Source organism: Aphanomyces astaci (assembly GCF_000520075.1).
Source record: "Aphanomyces astaci strain APO3 unplaced genomic scaffold supercont1.41, whole genome shotgun sequence".
NCBI lineage: Eukaryota > Oomycota > Saprolegniomycetes > Saprolegniales > Verrucalvaceae > Aphanomyces > Aphanomyces astaci.
This window is the reverse complement of record NW_009798304.1, coordinates 52,230-67,904: the sequence shown is the minus strand read 5'-3', so window position 1 is coordinate 67,904 and position 15,675 is coordinate 52,230. Positions and strand designations below refer to the sequence as shown.

The 15,675-nt window shown below is 51.2% G+C and overlaps 8 protein-coding genes across 10 annotated transcripts; 4 read left to right on the top strand and 4 right to left on the bottom strand.

Annotated features, from left to right (window-relative positions):
- Positions 1-236: 236 nt before the first annotated feature.
- Positions 237-1,332, bottom strand: H257_12474 (hypothetical protein). Its single transcript, XM_009839688.1, has one exon. It carries the CDS (start codon positions 1,323-1,325, stop codon positions 306-308), a length of 1,020 nt encoding a protein of 339 aa, XP_009837990.1. The 5' UTR covers positions 1,326-1,332; the 3' UTR covers positions 237-305.
- A 722-nt stretch (positions 1,333-2,054) lies between these two features.
- H257_12473 (hypothetical protein) lies at positions 2,055-3,064 on the bottom strand (the record flags this gene model as incomplete). Its single annotated transcript, XM_009839687.1, has 2 exons — positions 2,228-3,064; positions 2,055-2,168 (listed from the first exon to the last, which is right to left on the bottom strand). Exons 1-2 carry the CDS (start codon positions 3,056-3,058, stop codon positions 2,055-2,057), a joined length of 945 nt encoding a protein of 314 aa, XP_009837989.1. The 5' UTR covers positions 3,059-3,064.
- A 459-nt stretch (positions 3,065-3,523) lies between these two features.
- On the top strand, positions 3,524-6,841 carry H257_12472 (serine/threonine protein kinase). 3 transcript variants are annotated; one of them, XM_009839684.1, is made up of 5 exons: positions 3,524-4,934; positions 5,458-5,820; positions 5,878-6,182; positions 6,264-6,443; positions 6,503-6,841. In XM_009839684.1, exons 1-5 carry the CDS (start codon positions 3,546-3,548, stop codon positions 6,810-6,812), a joined length of 2,547 nt encoding a protein of 848 aa, XP_009837986.1. In that variant the 5' UTR covers positions 3,524-3,545; the 3' UTR covers positions 6,813-6,841. The 3 variants fall into 3 exon arrangements, with proteins under 3 accessions (XP_009837986.1, XP_009837987.1, XP_009837988.1); XM_009839685.1 differs by having other exon boundaries at positions 6,264-6,841; XM_009839686.1 differs by lacking the exons at positions 6,264-6,443; positions 6,503-6,841 and having other exon boundaries at positions 5,878-6,250.
- Positions 6,842-7,070: 229 nt separating this feature from the next.
- On the top strand, positions 7,071-8,417 carry H257_12471 (hypothetical protein). The gene has a single exon (XM_009839683.1). The coding sequence runs from the start codon at positions 7,887-7,889 to the stop codon at positions 8,319-8,321; it is 435 nt and encodes a 144-aa protein (XP_009837985.1). The 5' UTR covers positions 7,071-7,886; the 3' UTR covers positions 8,322-8,417.
- Positions 8,418-8,778: 361 nt separating this feature from the next.
- On the bottom strand, positions 8,779-9,364 carry H257_12470 (hypothetical protein). Its single transcript, XM_009839682.1, has one exon. It carries the CDS (start codon positions 9,312-9,314, stop codon positions 8,856-8,858), a length of 459 nt encoding a protein of 152 aa, XP_009837984.1. The 5' UTR covers positions 9,315-9,364; the 3' UTR covers positions 8,779-8,855.
- A 1,460-nt stretch (positions 9,365-10,824) lies between these two features.
- On the top strand, positions 10,825-12,270 carry H257_12469 (hypothetical protein). Its single transcript, XM_009839681.1, has one exon. The coding sequence runs from the start codon at positions 10,855-10,857 to the stop codon at positions 12,058-12,060; it is 1,206 nt and encodes a 401-aa protein (XP_009837983.1). The 5' UTR covers positions 10,825-10,854; the 3' UTR covers positions 12,061-12,270.
- Positions 12,271-12,476: 206 nt separating this feature from the next.
- On the top strand, positions 12,477-13,278 carry H257_12468 (hypothetical protein). Its single transcript, XM_009839680.1, has one exon. It carries the CDS (start codon positions 12,530-12,532, stop codon positions 13,148-13,150), a length of 621 nt encoding a protein of 206 aa, XP_009837982.1. The 5' UTR covers positions 12,477-12,529; the 3' UTR covers positions 13,151-13,278.
- A 402-nt stretch (positions 13,279-13,680) lies between these two features.
- H257_12467 (hypothetical protein) lies at positions 13,681-15,363 on the bottom strand (the record flags this gene model as incomplete). Its single annotated transcript, XM_009839679.1, has 2 exons — positions 13,681-14,574; positions 15,151-15,363. 2 exons carry the CDS (start codon positions 15,361-15,363, stop codon positions 13,720-13,722), a joined length of 1,068 nt encoding a protein of 355 aa, XP_009837981.1. The 3' UTR covers positions 13,681-13,719.
- Positions 15,364-15,675: the final 312 nt, after the last annotated feature.

The following is a 15,675-nucleotide window of genomic DNA, read 5'->3' as shown; positions in this document are numbered from 1 at the left end:
CATAGCGTCGTGTGTACGATTCACGGAGTGTTTCGCCGATGCTTTACTGGTAGTACAGGAATACATATGGTACTGCAGTCACTCTAATCGTACTACTTGTGTACGAACTTCCAGAGTCGACGGCGCGGCGTCTGTTCTGAATGTAGTAAACATGCATCAATATGGAAATGGGGACACATCATATGACAGATTGAGCGAGCCGGCTCCATCCTCTCGATCCAGTGTCTTTGTACGATGCAATGAGTTGTCCATATAGTTGTTCCTTTAAAAAGCCATGATTAACGATAGAGCGACATGCAACCTTGTTACCATCGTACTTTGGGGTTGATTTCACTCGCATGGACCCAGAAGTGCGTTGGGTCGCGCTCGAGGGAGTACCCTTCTGGTCGGTCGGTTTCGACCTTTTTGCGTTTGTTGGTCTTGGGCGCGTTGTCCAAGAGGCGCGTCTTCTCGAAGAAGCGATACGCCGCCTTGTACACGATCCCGACGCCTTCGCGCTTGCCTTTGCACGCGAGAAACTTGCGCAACGCTGCCACGGACACGTTCAAATGCGCGGAAAACGCCGTCTGGGCCATGACTTTTGTCAGAAGGAACGCCTGAATGTTGTCGCGGACGACGTCGCAGTCGTCAAAGACCTTGATGTCTTCGGCGAGTTCCACCGCTTCGATTTGTTCTAATCGTGCCAGGAACTTCTTCTTCTTGGCCGCAGGAGTCTCGTCGTCGTCCTTGTCAGTATCCACTGCCTTGCGCTTGACGGCAGTTTTCGCTTTGGCGCTGCTTGCCTTTGCCGCAGCTTTTTCCTTCTTCGTCTTCTTGTCGAGGCGATCAAAAAAGCGTAACGAGCCCCAATACGTCGAGTTCTGACTTCCTCCATCCGCACCTTTGAGCTTCATGAAACGCCCGAATGAATTGCTGTTGGCGCCAATGGTCTTGAGGAACGCCGTCTGGGTCATGGTTTTCGTGGCGAGGAACTTTTGTATTTTCGACCGGATCGTTTGGCACGTCCAACGATTGCTTAATGTTTCGTCATCATCTGTGTAGTACTCGTCTTCGCTTAATGCATTGGCAGGAGTCGCAGTAGCATGTGTTACAACAGCAGGCGTCGCAACGATAGGCTTCGCAATCGCAGGCGTGGAGTCCCCATCGCTGTGATCCGAGTCCGAGTCATTTGCGTTGTCCCTTCGGGCAAGAAACGACGTAGTTTTGTATGCGTCAGGGATGACCGTAGACGGAGTAGTGGAAGCCGTCGCCGTCCCAATGGCGATCCCCGCTGCCGCAGCGTCCGCACCTTCGTTGCCCTTGGGGGTACTGATGATACTCGCCATGTTGTTGTCAAATGAGAAATGGCGAAAGTGCGCGCATTCCGGTTGGACATTATTAACCAATCCAATGTAATCATTATGTCAACGCCAAGTCCCATTGGCGGAATGTTTCTCATTTTCAGGATTAACGGAAGCTGATTGGTGCATACAGTCGCCCAAGATCTCCACTTTGATTGGCTCCTTTTCGGACATTTTGAAATTGGCGCCAAGAAACGAGCATACATGCATGTACTGGGCAACAGTACTCGGACGCCGTGTAACTACATGTACTAGCGTTATGCATATCTGTACTAGCGTTCTGCAGTACATCTACATACATACATGCACGACAAAGTCGGCTTGCCTCATTGCTCCTTTCGCTCCAGGAACCTATATTAATATCAATATGAGTGGAATCCTCCCCCAATAGTACCGGGTAGTGTCGAAGCTTAGAGAAGTCTCAACCTACAGCATTGACGCGGCAAAGCTCTAACGTTATCCAGTGTATGTCGATGCGATATGACGGAGTATGCGACTTGAATGTACCGAATGATCCATACTAACGTTAACTATTCACGTCGATGGTTTGTACAAGGGTACGTACGTACGTACTCTAGGCAAGCAACCAGTGCTGTCGATCATACTTCACTAGGATAAGAGCATCCATAATACATAGCACAACAACGTTCGTGTTTTCCATATAAGAGTTACTATATACAGCCATGACAAGTCGATATGTATGTACGTACACTTCTACCATCGCACTTTGGGGTTGATTTCACTGATATGGACCAAGAAGTGCGTTGGGTCGCGCTTGAGGGAGTACCCTTCTGGTCGGTCAGTTTCGACCTTTTTGCGTTTGTTGGTCTTGGGCACGTTGTCCAAGAGGCGCTCTTCTCGAAGTAGCGATACGCCGCCTTGTACACGATCCCGACGTCTTCGCGCTTGCCTTTGCACGCGAGAAACTTGCTCAACACTGCCACGTACACTTCCAAATGCGCGGAAAGTGCTGTCTGGGTCATGACTTTTGTCAGAAGGAACGCCTGAATGTTGTCGCGGACGACGTCGCAGTCGTCAAAGACCTTGATGTCTTCGGCGAGTTCCACCGCTTCGATTTGGTCTAATCGTGCCAGGAACTTCTTCTTCTTGGCCGCAGGAGTCTCGTCGTCGTCCTTGTCAGTATCCACTGCCTTGCGCTTGACGGCAGTTTTCGCTTTGGCGCCGCTTGCCTTTGCTGCAGCTTTTTCCTTCTTCGTCTTCTTGTCGAGGCGATCGAAGAAGCGCAACGAGCCCCAATACGTCGAGTTCTGACTTCCACCAAAAGAGCCCTTAAGCTTCATGAAACGCCCGAACGAATTGCTGTTGGCGCCGATGGTCTTGAGGAATGCGGTCTGGGTCATGGTTTTCGTGGCGAGGAACTTTTGGATCTTCGACCGGATGGTTTGGCACGTCCAACGACTGCTCAATCTCGCTTCCTCTTCCGAGTCGTAGTCGCATTCGCTCGATGCATCGGAAGGAATGGCAATGGCAGGAGTCGAAATGTCTGGCGTCACAACGACACGCTTCGCTATCAAAGGGGCGGAATCCTCTCCATCGCTGAGATCCGAGTCGTTTGCGTTGTCCCTCCGGGCAAGAAACGATGTGGCGTTGCATGCGCCAGGGATGGCCGACGTCAGGGCAGTGGAAGTCGCCGCCGCCGTCCCGGGTGCCTCACCTCCCGCACCTTCGTTGCCCACTGTGGTCCTGATACTCGCCATGTTGTTGTTTGCAAACTTGATATGGGAATCATCCGGAATTGGCGCTGCACATTATTAGCCAATCAAAGTAGATATTGAGCCCATTGCAAGTCCCATTGGCGGTATTCTTGAACCAAGGGAAGCTGATTGGTGCAATGAGTTCTCCTCTTTCATTGGCTACTTTGCGCTTGTTTTGAAATTACCGCGCCAAGAATGGTCGTTTCACGTGCGGGAGTATTAGATTTGAAGCCGTGAAACTACTGCATGGCCACATACACACGGCCGCAGGCTCGCCTCGCGCGTGTGCTGGTCCTCCGCGGACTGAGATCACCAGTGAGCGGAGCTGTACAACCAACGCCGCCCTTCTATGGATGAGCTGTTGGAAATCTAAGAGCTTATCTATTCTGCCCATATATATGACTATATATATATATTGTCCGTATATGTTGCCCTGTTTATCCCACATGGGTGTGAAAGATCAACATTCCGAGACCTGGGACGCGCTCCCATGGCCACCGCCACAACCACACCGCCGCCGTCACTGGATGGATGGCTGGGGTCGCGGGACCCGAGGTCGTACAGACGCATCTTTGTCTACTACGTATTGAACTGGGTCTTCGCCGTGAGTTTATGGGTCGGTTTCGTCGTCTGTCTCGTGCTAGGCGTGGTCACGTGTGGATTGCTTTTCCACTTCCGCGGCAGGCTACGACGGCGCCGCGTCGTGTATAAGCTCGTGGCGTGGATGTGGACGCAAGAGATCTCGCTCATGAACCTCGTGTCTCCAACGTCGCTGTACCACGTCTCCCATTGGGACTTGTGTCGCGCGACAGTAGGTCTGTCGCTCGCATACTTCGTCGTGTGGAAGGCCTGCGTGGGGTGGCTGCTCACGAGCCTGCCCCTCTTCCTCTTCGTCTTGGATTCCACATACCTTAGCGCGTTGAACATCAACATGGACGTGTTTTCCACCCGCCTCGACGCCTTCCACCCGCTCGTCGCTCGCCTCGGCATCCTCGCGTACTTTGTGCTGTGTCTCTGGGCGTGCGACCTCGCCCTCACAGTGCTCGCTCAAATGTCTTCGACGGCATATGCCAAGATATTCGAAGCGCCCGAGCTCTTCCGTCGCGATCTCCAGGCCACATTTCCCCACTCGCCACTTTCGTTTCCGTTGCCTCCATCGTTGCACCATCATCATCATCAACCTGCGCGACCAGACGTCGACGGCCGCCGCCAACTCGTTCATCGCTCTCTCACGACATATTCCCGCGTGTCTTCCGGTCGAACATGCATGGCCGATACGTTGTCCCCAGTGGCCATGGTCGACGTGACCTCTAAAGCCACGGGTACCTCGACTGGCTACGTCGCCAAGAAGTCATCTCCCAACGCACCTCTGGCACTATCACTACATGAATCTGAGCAAGTCCAAGACAGGACACTCCTTTGCGTGCCTGAAAAGGTCCGTGTGCCACAGCTTCGGGTGGCGACCGCAGCGCCCGCGTACGACTGTTTGAGCCCCACGCAGCCCCCATCGTCGTACGAAACGATGTCGCCGGCGTCCTCGCCTGCTGTCTTGGACCCCATGACCCGACCCCGAGTCAGCCGAGCGTTGCCCCATCCTCCCTATCCTTCCAATCCTTCGTCCAATGTTGAAGATGCCCACTTTGCCATGTACGGTCCTCGTACAATTCGACCAAGTCATTCGTTTTCGTTGCATGTGTGGGTGTTTGCCGACACCCAGCGAGCCGACATGCACGAACTGGCGGTGGACACGATGGGCCATCGGTCGCTGTCCCGCGAAACGTTGCTCCAGAACGTCAGTCACGGCACGCTGATTCAAGCCACGCTGGATGTGCCACGTGGATTCAATCTGCTCCACCCACTTTCCGCCTCCCAATCCATGGTAGGTCTTCCGATGCTTACATGTAGATGATTTATATATATTGTCCTTTTACCCAAAATTTGGACTTTTGTGCTGATTCTTTGCCAAATCTATCGATCGATTCTTTGCACTGACTTTTGTATGGAAGAATCGTCCGATGTCACACTAATTTAAGTTCCACACTAATTCGATGTTGACTTGATCGATGAGAGGATTTCATTGGCTACTTCATTCGGGTTATGGGTTTTGATTGGTCGATCGATTGTCTGCCGATTGATGCTGCTCATTCGAGTGAGTACCCCACTCCAATTTCGAATCGACTTGATAATATATATTCATGGGCAATCGCTTCTCACTGTGACTTATATATACATGTCTAAGCGCTGCATCTCTGAGACTTTGCCGTTTGACGACCTTGTGTACTACGTGGAGATGAGGAGTATTACATCTGGGCAATCAATGATTCGTTTGAACAGTGGAACATGTCAAGGTGACTTGTCCATTGGTGTAAGCCTACAAATGGGGTTGACTAACCATACTGTAGGTATGGACTGGGGACTTGCATCGACTGGCTTTTCGCCTGCAAAGTCAAGGGCACCGCCAGAGTGACGCTGGCCACGTGTTGTTCAAAGTGACGTTGGTCGTGGGTTCGGTCGTGTGTTCGTTGCGGTCGTATATTCTTGTGCACACAATGGATGATTCATGCCGGCGTCCCGTCTCGACCAATCAAACCGACGACGACGACGACGACGATGTGGATGATGACATGGTGCAGTGCCTTGAAAGCGTATTGGAAGTGTTAGACGACACATATCAAGAAATCCCGTACGTCGACTTGGACATGCACGAGTGGATTGGGTCGGGGGCGGGCGGCGATGCGTACCGCGCGCGATTCCGCGGCCAGGAGGTTGAGTAGTACCCCCCATTAAAAGTCACCATGACATGATGGTGGTTGTGGGTGTAGGTAGTCGTCAAGACCATTCGCGCGAGTGAGTACGGGTCGTCTGGCGATGCCATTCAAGCCGCCTTCCAGCACGAAGCGGCGATTCTGAATCGGTTTGGCCATCATCCGCACATGGTTCCTTTTGTGGGTGCATGCAGCGACCTGTCGACGCCGTTGAGTGTGGTGACATCCTTCATGCCCCTCGGATCGCTCGAATCGCAGTTTGCTTCTTCGACGCTGGATAAGGATTTGTTGTTGGCCGACGTAGCGGCTGCCACGTATACTATTCACGCCACTGGGTTTGTCCATCGCGATCTCGCGGCAAGGTACTCACTCATCATGACCACTTGGCTTTAAACGCTGTTGTTTTGCATATATATTGTACATATTTCTTGACAATGAGGTAGGAATGTCCTGGTGGACGACAATGGTCGCGGTATCTTGAGCGACTTTGGCATGTGTCGCCGCGTGGGGCACGCCGGCGGCGCGTTCGTACAACATGGGAGTGGGCCGTTGAAGTACATGGCGCCCGAGACGTTGCAGCCGCCGTATGGGTTTACGGCCAAGGCGGATGTGTACGCGTTTGGGTACGTGGCTGAAGGCAGCTACTGTTTATGATGATGTTGATATATTGGTTGGTGCACAGAGTGCTGGCGTGGGAAACGCTGTTCGAGTCCAAGCCATTTGCCAACTTGACACCGCTGCAAGCTGCCGTGCGGGTATTGGAAGGCCAGCGGTTGCCGATGGGGGAAGAGCTCAGCGACACGCACAGAGAATTGCTCACGGCGTGCTTTCAAGACAATCCGACTGATCGGCCGACCATGCAGTGGATCTACGGCACGCTCCGGAAAGCCCAGCAGTCGACGTGGCTGCACAATGATGGAGACGACGACAGTGGGAACAAACGTCCGCCGTCGGCAATCACCAGACGACCCAAGCGTGAAGTGTCGTCGTAACTTAACGTTGAATGTTATGTGTGTGCGTATTTATAAGACCTGGGTGGTCACATATGCTGCTGCCTACGTTACTGTTCCGTTAAAAGCAGCTGGAACATAGTTACCAAGTGCACTTCATTGCATCCTCCTAGTATGTACGTACTCGCTCAAGAGTGCCCTTGTGGTCTTGCAAAACAAATGGTAGACACGGAGATTTGGATCTGAAGGTCAACTGTACATACAGTAGTCCTTCATTCAGCCCACGAAACATCGAAGGAGGTCGGTGTCGTTGGCTTTATTGACCGGCTTACTCTGGTTAACGGTATGATGCCCCCTTGGAATTACTTCTGCGCGGCCAGACAAGCAAGTACAAGTATACAGTACGTACACCTTGAAAGGGTATTTTTGATGTCTCCATACTATCGGTCTACTCTTTGTTTTCGTACAATTCGTATCGTATGCTAGCTAGCTAGCTACCAAGCAGCAAAAACCATTCCAACCGTGACGAGGCATGCTATCCCTGATGTTTTAAGCGTTGACGTAGGTGAAGCCACGGCAAATTTCGTGCCTTCGCCCGGGAACACTGCACTTGACCAGGCCGTCTCAAACGGACACGAGTCAAAGCCGCCGTTGGTCAAGTGGACGCACACGCCACCACGCAGTGTAATGTCCGACACGTTGGCGCACTTGCCATCCTCGAGCGCATCCAGTGGCCGCATGTTGTTCCACGAAGCCGTCGCGAAGCTAGGAATGAGGCGCAGCCAGCGCCAGAGGTTGTCGACAGGTTTCACGCAAGCGTCCGGAACGATGGGTTTCGAAAACAGCTGCGCGATGGGGACCCCGGCAGTGGTCACAAATGGATTGCCTTGGGCGGCGGCACAGCCCTGGTCGTTGGGGATTTGCAGGGACGTAAGGAGGCGTTCGACAAGTTGGGCCTCGTTTCCCGCAGGTTGGGTGCTGGTGAAGGCTTGGAACCACGAAAAGCCGCAGGTTTGGTTGGTCGCGCCGTTAAACCCAGGGAATTGGGTAGCGCACACGATATCTGTCGTGTAGTTAAGTAGTTTGAGGACGAAGGTGTCGAGGGGCATACCCAGCATGGTGGTGACGTTCGCCACAGCACCAGCACAGCAGGGGTTTGTTTTCACTTGGTCCACCAACGGAGGCAGAATCGCCGCCCCAAGGCACGGAATCAAAGCGTTGATGATAGATACGCACGTGGATTGGACGGCTGCGTTCGTGACAACCGGCCAGTCGTTTAAAGCGACAGAGGAGCCAGTGGGGGAATCAAGTCGTTTGGCTTCGGTTTGGACGGTGTCAGACCATGCCGTGGCGAAGGATAGAGCGGCCAAACACATTGGTTGCGAGTACGCGGAGGCGAGGATAGTTCCAGCGATCGCATTCACGTCTATCGCACCGAGGCAGCGTAGCCACGCATCCGGCAGCCCCAACATTTGTTGGGCCATGTCCATTTTGTTGTCCCGATACATAGCATACAACGGACTCGTAGCGTCGCTCGGCAATGGGCAGTAACTCATTGCTTTCTGCGCGGCAAAGCCCGCCACGGCAGAGCAGTACACGAGCGAGCGCATGCTTGGATGGTTGTAAAATGTGTCAACACATCCGTGCCAATCGCCATGAAGTGACCAAAATTCCATGCCAACGTAATGTCTATTTTTAGACCAAGATCGCCATGTTGGATCGGTACAGTAGTGGCGTTGGAAAATCATGAAGTAGTACTTTACAGTCATTGTGTATGTACAGTATCAATATGGCAATTGGTATCAATCATGTGGTACTATATCGATTCAACACTTCTTGCACAGGTTTAAAATGCCGTGGTATTCTAGCTAACCGTCATGCCTTGCCTACAACGTGTTGACGCGTGGGCTTGCTCCGACCTATGACGTTGACCTCCCGTGACCCAAAGGGTCAATGTACATGCAAGTGAGTTGGTGGTTTGTTTGGGCTACATGTAGGGAGGGAGGGAGTCGAAAGCATACGCGTACATTTCTGCACGAAGGATGCTGTGACCTTCATAACATTGTACTTTCGTATTCAAGTTATTCAGCACGCTTTGACTGCATCGGGAGCCCAAGGCAATCCAGGCACTGGTTGCTTCGTGTCGTCGGTGCCGGTGACAATCTGTCGCGACGGGTCGTTCTTTCGATGGCGGTCGACGAAGCTCCGCACTTGTCGAAGGGATGGGAAATTCTTGGGCAGTTTCCGGGAGGAATCGCTGGCTTGGACACATTCGCGCATGACGGTCGCCAATTCGGTGGGACTCAAACACCGACGGTGCTGCCGGATCTTGGCGCGCGCCGTGTCCAGCACCACTTGTTCTTGGTGTGGTGTGAGCAAACTCGACTGCCCGCGCATCGAAAACAGGCCCACGTCCCCATGCAATCGGCGTGATATGTACATGCGATGGAGACGAAACTCCTTGGCCGCTTCGCTGATATTCATCTTCTTCGATCGAACCGCTTCCACCGCCGCTTCCGTCCGCCGCTTCTTAAGGGCATCCATGAGCGGACTTCGTTGCGCTGCCAAAATGGGCAGCTTCAAGCTTCGAAAAATCCAGCCAATCAATGACCGCATCCAAAACCCCGTTGGATCTTTCGAAAGGACACACCACCTTTTCAATTACTTGATCAAAGTCAACTTGTGTACTTTGACGTGCTTTGCATGAGCTTCTGGGTGCTTAACGTGGCGTGCTGAGTCATAAAACTATACTAGAACCAGCTAACGAGGATGAAGACATTGCCGTTATGGGCACGGGTGTCAACTGGAGCTTGATGTAGCCATGGTATTACAGTTGCCGCAGGAAATGTGTTGATAGGATGCACGGTACATGGCATGGTGTTTACGTTATGCAGCTTCCTATACGTATACATCAGGAACCAACAGGAGAGCATTGCCACCAGGGTCACATAATCGGGGGCCCTCCCTCGGGGGGGGAGCGGGGGCCCATAGTTCAAAAAGGGCTAAGTTCTTTTTACCTTTCTGTGGGCTCCAACTTCTTCACAATCACAAGAAGTAATGTGGAACAAGTCCCACTGATGTACTGGTGTGTCGTCCTGTAAATTTCTCTATTTACCCCAATACTTCACAGTAATGTTTTTGATCGATTCGCCTTGTCGAGATCTATCCGTTTTTGTGGTTAATTTACCAAGAAATAATAATACTATAACGCTCTAAAAAGTGCTAAAAATATCGTCGTTTCCAGGCTTCTTGCACCATATAAGGATAACGTTACGTCCGGATATTTGGGTTAATTGCGGATACGGTAATCCCCATTTTCCCTGTATATCCGATTAGGGGCCAAGGGAGGTAAATCGGCTCAAACTATGGTCCATCGTTAAATCCCATAGGTACGTATATCCCCCCATATTCCCTACTACGCTCCCCAGTACTACTGTGACAGTGAACTTGCCCTTTCTAATGTCCTTCAATCGCTTGCAGCTAACAGTACTATCAATATACAGTATGCATTCTCATCGAAGGTTGCTTGAGATATTGTGCGTCTGTCCAAGCTCTTGTCGAGTTGGACACAACGTTGCTGGAAAACAAAGAAGGGGAAGGTCCTGTAGGACACAAAGCTATTCAAACGGTAAGTCAGTTTGACATTGAGTCGGGTGACTAATTCAAATTGGAATGTAGGTGGACATTCCTTGATTTTCCCAAGTCTCGAAGGTTCTCCTCAAGTCACTTGACACGGATCGCACGGATCGCAAAAAATTGGCGCGGCCTCATCAATCCACAAGCGTCTAGATTAGACCGTTCTACGAAGCATATTAAACGCAAGATATAGATTCCGTTCAGTACCTTCACAGTATTATAATATCTTGCGATGTGTATGCGATTGTTTAAAATTAGCAAATGACTCGCCAAATGCGTGTGTGTAAACAAGGATCAATACATTATTCAAGTATAAAAGGGGATATATCATAATCGTTTGGTCGTGCCAGAATTATGCGACATTTCTCGACGAAACAACCAGCTGTTTCACGGTGATATTCCCAATTGCATGGTCATTCCTGGATTCACCATCTACACAAACAACATCATGAAGACGACGTCGTTCGCCCTCGTCGCATATGTTGCCGCGGCCGTTAATGCACAAACCACCAACTCCCCTACCACCACCAGCACGAACTGCCCAACGAAGCTGGATCCTTCGAACGCCTTGGTCAAAACCACGGGGTTGCCGCCTGATCTCGTGTCGGAACTGCCTTCGTCCTGGGTGGGCTGCCTTGGGACGTTGAACGAGAACACTATCACCGCGGACGTGACGGCTACTTTATTGGCCCAACCCACGTGCTTGGCGGCGGCGCCTTATCTGATTCAGCTCATGCAAGCGTTTCAGTCGCCGACTGGCGGCGACCTCGTCCCCAAAAACGGCAGCAGTACCAAGGACGATGACAACATCAAAGTGTCGTCGTCGTACGAGTCGTACTTTCTCAGCTTCCCCGACTCGGACGTACAAAAGATCTGCACACCGCTGACCAAGTCCGTGCCCTGCCTCAAGGCTGGCATTTTGCCGGCCATCTTCAAGCAAATCAACAGCAACCCTTGCTGCTCAGCCATGATGGCCGAAGTGAAGGCGCTGACTGGCGAAACCCCCGACGTGTTGCTGGCCAACTTGGTCGAGAAGGCCACAGACGTCGTGTGCACGATCCAAACACCTGGGTTCAACGGCGCCGCCAATCAAACGTGTGGGTTCTCGTGGGTCAAGAGCTTCACCCGCGGCAACACTAACACTTCGGACGCGTCGGTGGTGGCGCTAACAGGTCGCGGGCTCACGGCGCTTCAAATCCCCAACGACCAAGGATGTGCCGCGGTCAATGGCAACTCGTTCACGTCGACCACGGGCGCCGCCGTAACTACGTTGTTCGTCAAACCTAACGTGCCTGGCTCGTGCGCCAAGCCGGCCGACGCCCTTCTCTCGTGGGTGCGCAAGTTCCCCGTGCTGACCAACGCCACGTACAGCTCGATTCGCCTCCTCGATTTGTTCGAAGACGGCAAGTGCGTCAAGGGGTCCCTCATCGCCAACGCCGTCGACATCGACGACCACATCTACCGTGACATTGGCATATCGAAAGCCAACTTTAACGCGTCGTGCTTCCACTTGTCCAACGGAGCGTTCCAAACGTGCGCGTTCTCGGACTCGATCCCCCAAAACTCGACCCCCGCGGCCACATCGGCGGCCAACCGCGTCGCAGTTGTGTCCATGGTCGCGTCTAGCGTTGCCCTGTTGTCGCTTGCGTGGTAGAAGTATAGTTTCGACCAATATATATATATATATATATCGTACATATAGATGAAAGAAGCTGTTGGTACAGCTATGAATAGCTTAGCGCTATTCATCCGGCGTATAATTTGTTGACCTCGTCGACGTCCTTGTTTCCACGATCAGGCGGGGGGGATTGGCCCTACACTCCCACGTGCTGATTAACGTAATATAATTGATTCCGTGTTTGGCATTATATTTATATTTACATTGTTATACACTGTTATTATAGAATAACTCCCATCGTGACAAACCGATTTCCTGGTTGACTCCCATCGTGACAAACCGATTTCCTGGTTGATGTCCTAATTATGATGCCAGGTTATTTCCCGTGAAGAGGAAATCAACTGCCGATTTCTGTTAATCCAGGCATTTTAGTTTCGATAAATCCTTGTTTTAACAGGAACATGACCTAAACTAACGCATTGTGCCAACTTGGACGTGGCAGGCGATGAAGACAAGCGAATTGACAGTGAAACAGTCAAGCTTGCGCAAGACGCCGTTCCAAGAGAAGCATGGTGTGATGTATGGCCTGCACGTGCGATCGAGGGACTCCAAGGGTGAGGCCGTGTCAGTACAGTGCCGATTCTGCGTTCACTTCGGGAGGGAGGAGCGGCAAGGAAGGGCCCTTCGGAAAACGCTGACCACGATCAAGGTGTACGTCCCACCGTATCGCCCTGAAAACTACCGACACCACAACGCCACACAACATCCCAAGATGTGGGTCGCATACCAGGCCATGTCCCCGGAAGACCAGTCCACTTTCTTTGCCACGTCAACTCGTCGCAGCACCGCACTCGAGCCTGCCAACCCATCACCACACGCGGACGGAGCATCCAACCAAGTCGCGGCGCTGTCAGACCATGTCATAGGCATGAACTTGTCCAAGGACGCTTGCCATCAAGTGCAAGCGCTGAAAGAAGCCCTGGGAGATCGCTATTTTGACGCTGTGGACATGCTCACGGATGCCACCGCGGCGCGCGCATTCTTGGTGGTGGGGACGGCGGACCGCGTCGGATGGCTCCAGTGGAGGCTCGCTCGTCAGGATGTTACATCATCAACCATATCATGACTTCGTGATGCTCCATGTTCTGCACGTTGAGTAGACCTGGTACATTCTTGGATCGAATCGACGTGGTGAGGACCTAACATTAGCAATTGAGGTCAGTAGTTGTCGATTCAATTCAACTTTGAGGTGAAGCACGACTACAGCAGCCAGCTACTCACTACTCATGCTGATGATGTTCTCCTCCACATACAGGCCATACACATTACGTGACATGACGATGGAGATCGTCATGACATGTGCATTTCGATGAGCTACATCGGGTCTGCGGCGGTGCCACGGCCGGCCTTGCAGTAGTTGTAGAAAGAGCGTGAGAGGTTGACACGACTTACCATTTTGGATGGATGGTATGAGAAGGGGAAGGGACTCGGACGACTGTCAGTGCTTGGATGAGATCCCATAAAGTGTAGCCAGACTTCACGAAATAGGCTTCCTGCGTAGCCCTACGAGGATGACGATTTCCTACTGGATATGCCATCCATATCTACTACCGGTGGATACGCATCTGTGACGTGGTCAGCTGAAGGACATTTGAATCGAGCAACTCAGCAACATCACATTATAACTCCAACCAGTTATGACGAAGCTGCTTTGGTCAACTTCCACTGCAACCACCCAAGTCGATCGTCGTCACCCATGACCATGAATGTCCTCGCCACGGCAGGGTCCGACAGCAGATCCAACGCAGCATAATAATACTCGGAGCCCAAGGCGTCCTTGAACAAGCGGACGTGACGGCATGCGGCCGCGGACAAGTCTTCCGCCGTGTCGGTTGACGGTTGCAGCAGCGAGTTCTCTTCCGTGTGGTTGCCCTTGATAACATCACCCTTCGCTTGCTTCGACGTTTGGCCATCCTTACCATCATCACCTGCGATCGGGGCCTTTGGACGTGCAGCAGTCGTTGATGTGGTCGACTTGCGCGGCTTGGCCGACGCGCGACGAGTGGCGACCTCCGTCACGGAATTACGCTTTGAACGGGACACCGCCAGTTTGTTTCGCTCGATGAACCCATACACCCAACTGGTCAAGGCCTTCTTTGCGCCGTGGTGGAAGTTGGGATCGATCGTGAGCACTTGTTCGATGAGAATGTTCGCTGTCATTGGCAAGTCATTCTCCCGCCGATGTCGATAGATTGCAAGCAGCTTTTCTTCGGCATCGGGGTTGGTCACACAGCGACCGACATGCAGCGTCAAGTTGTTGGGATGCGCCGATGCACGCTCGACCAAGGTGGCTTTGTTCCTCGCCCACCGCGTGATCTGGCTGCTCTGGAGTCCATACTTCTTGGCGACCACGTACTTGGACCCCCCAGACTTTTCCCATTCCTCCACGATGGCCAGCTTTTCTCGAAGCGGGCGCTTCTTCGACATGACGCCGGCCCTGTCGCCCTTCGGTCTTGGCATGGATGGCCAGTTCAGAATTTTGAACTCGTTCTGTATGTCATGTAAAACGTTCAAAATATTCATAATACAGTACTCCACCCAATCAAATCCGTTAGACTTACGATGATGTACTATTGATATTAATACTGTGCTGTGAATTGTACTTTTAATATTACAATACTGTTATTTATAATACTTAGTACTATTAATACGAAGTACTAGTACTTAGTAATAGTAGTACTATTAATAGTATTAACTACTACAGTACTACTATTAATTACTACTGAGTACTACTATTACTATTAATAGTACTATTTCTACTATTTCTACTATTAATATATACTAAGTATTATAAATAACAGTATTGTAATATTAAAAGTATTTCGAAGTATAACGTTATACTATTAATAGTACTACGTACTACTATTAACTACTACTACGTAGTACTAGTATATACTTCGAAGTACAGTGATCCCTCAACGTTTGCTCGCTTTTCCAAATATAAATTTTCCAAGTCAGCCTATTGTACAAAGAAACCACGAACATTAACTTTGAAGGGTGACTATCTGCTGGTCAATTAACAGTAAGCAAAAGCTGAAGTGAATGGCCCAAGTTCCGAGGTAGAACCCCCGTATGAGCCCAGCAGTTGCGAATGGTCGTTGATGTGACGCAATTCCAGGCGGAAACCGACCAACGTATTGCCGTGAGCACGTCCACGGCGTACAAGTTTCTTGGTTCGCGACCGGACTCGACGGTAGGATCATCAATGATGTCTAAAACATGATCCATTTGACGACGCTTGTAGTGGCTCTTGAACGCAGCGATGATACCGGCATCCATTGGCTCTCAAATGTCTTTGTGTGTGTAGTTGTCAATATGAGGTGTTGGCTCCTCAATTTTGAATTTTCAAACGATGCATGCATGTCATAAGGCCCTTAGTAAATTAATATCGAATAAAATTTAACGGAGTATAAATTTATACCAGGGAGCAAACGTTGAGGGATCACTGTACGTACTAGTAAGTACGAAGTATTCGGTTCAAATTTTCAGACCCCATTATTGTTACCGGTCGGTATCGAGTCTCTGAATCGAATCACGAATCGACGCTATTGGCTAATGCCTGATGACACTTTTAAAAAGGATAAGAATAAG

Excerpts from the sequence above, each read along its gene's own strand:
- H257_12474 (XM_009839688.1), bottom strand. The coding sequence starts at position 1,325 with ATGGCGAGTATCATCAGTACCCCCAAGGGCAACGAAGGTGCGGACGCT.
- H257_12472 (XM_009839684.1), top strand. The coding sequence starts at position 3,546 with ATGGCCACCGCCACAACCACACCGCCGCCGTCACTGGATGGATGGCTG. Across the intron at positions 4,935-5,457 it reads TTTCCGCCTCCCAATCCATG|GTATGGACTGGGGACTTGCA; the intron begins GTAGGTCTTCCG and ends ACCATACTGTAG. Across the intron at positions 5,821-5,877 it reads CGCGATTCCGCGGCCAGGAG|GTAGTCGTCAAGACCATTCG; the intron begins GTTGAGTAGTAC and ends TTGTGGGTGTAG.
- H257_12471 (XM_009839683.1), top strand. The coding sequence starts at position 7,887 with ATGGTGGTGACGTTCGCCACAGCACCAGCACAGCAGGGGTTTGTTTTC.
- H257_12470 (XM_009839682.1), bottom strand. The coding sequence starts at position 9,314 with ATGGATGCCCTTAAGAAGCGGCGGACGGAAGCGGCGGTGGAAGCGGTT.
- H257_12469 (XM_009839681.1), top strand. The coding sequence starts at position 10,855 with ATGAAGACGACGTCGTTCGCCCTCGTCGCATATGTTGCCGCGGCCGTT.
- H257_12468 (XM_009839680.1), top strand. The coding sequence starts at position 12,530 with ATGAAGACAAGCGAATTGACAGTGAAACAGTCAAGCTTGCGCAAGACG.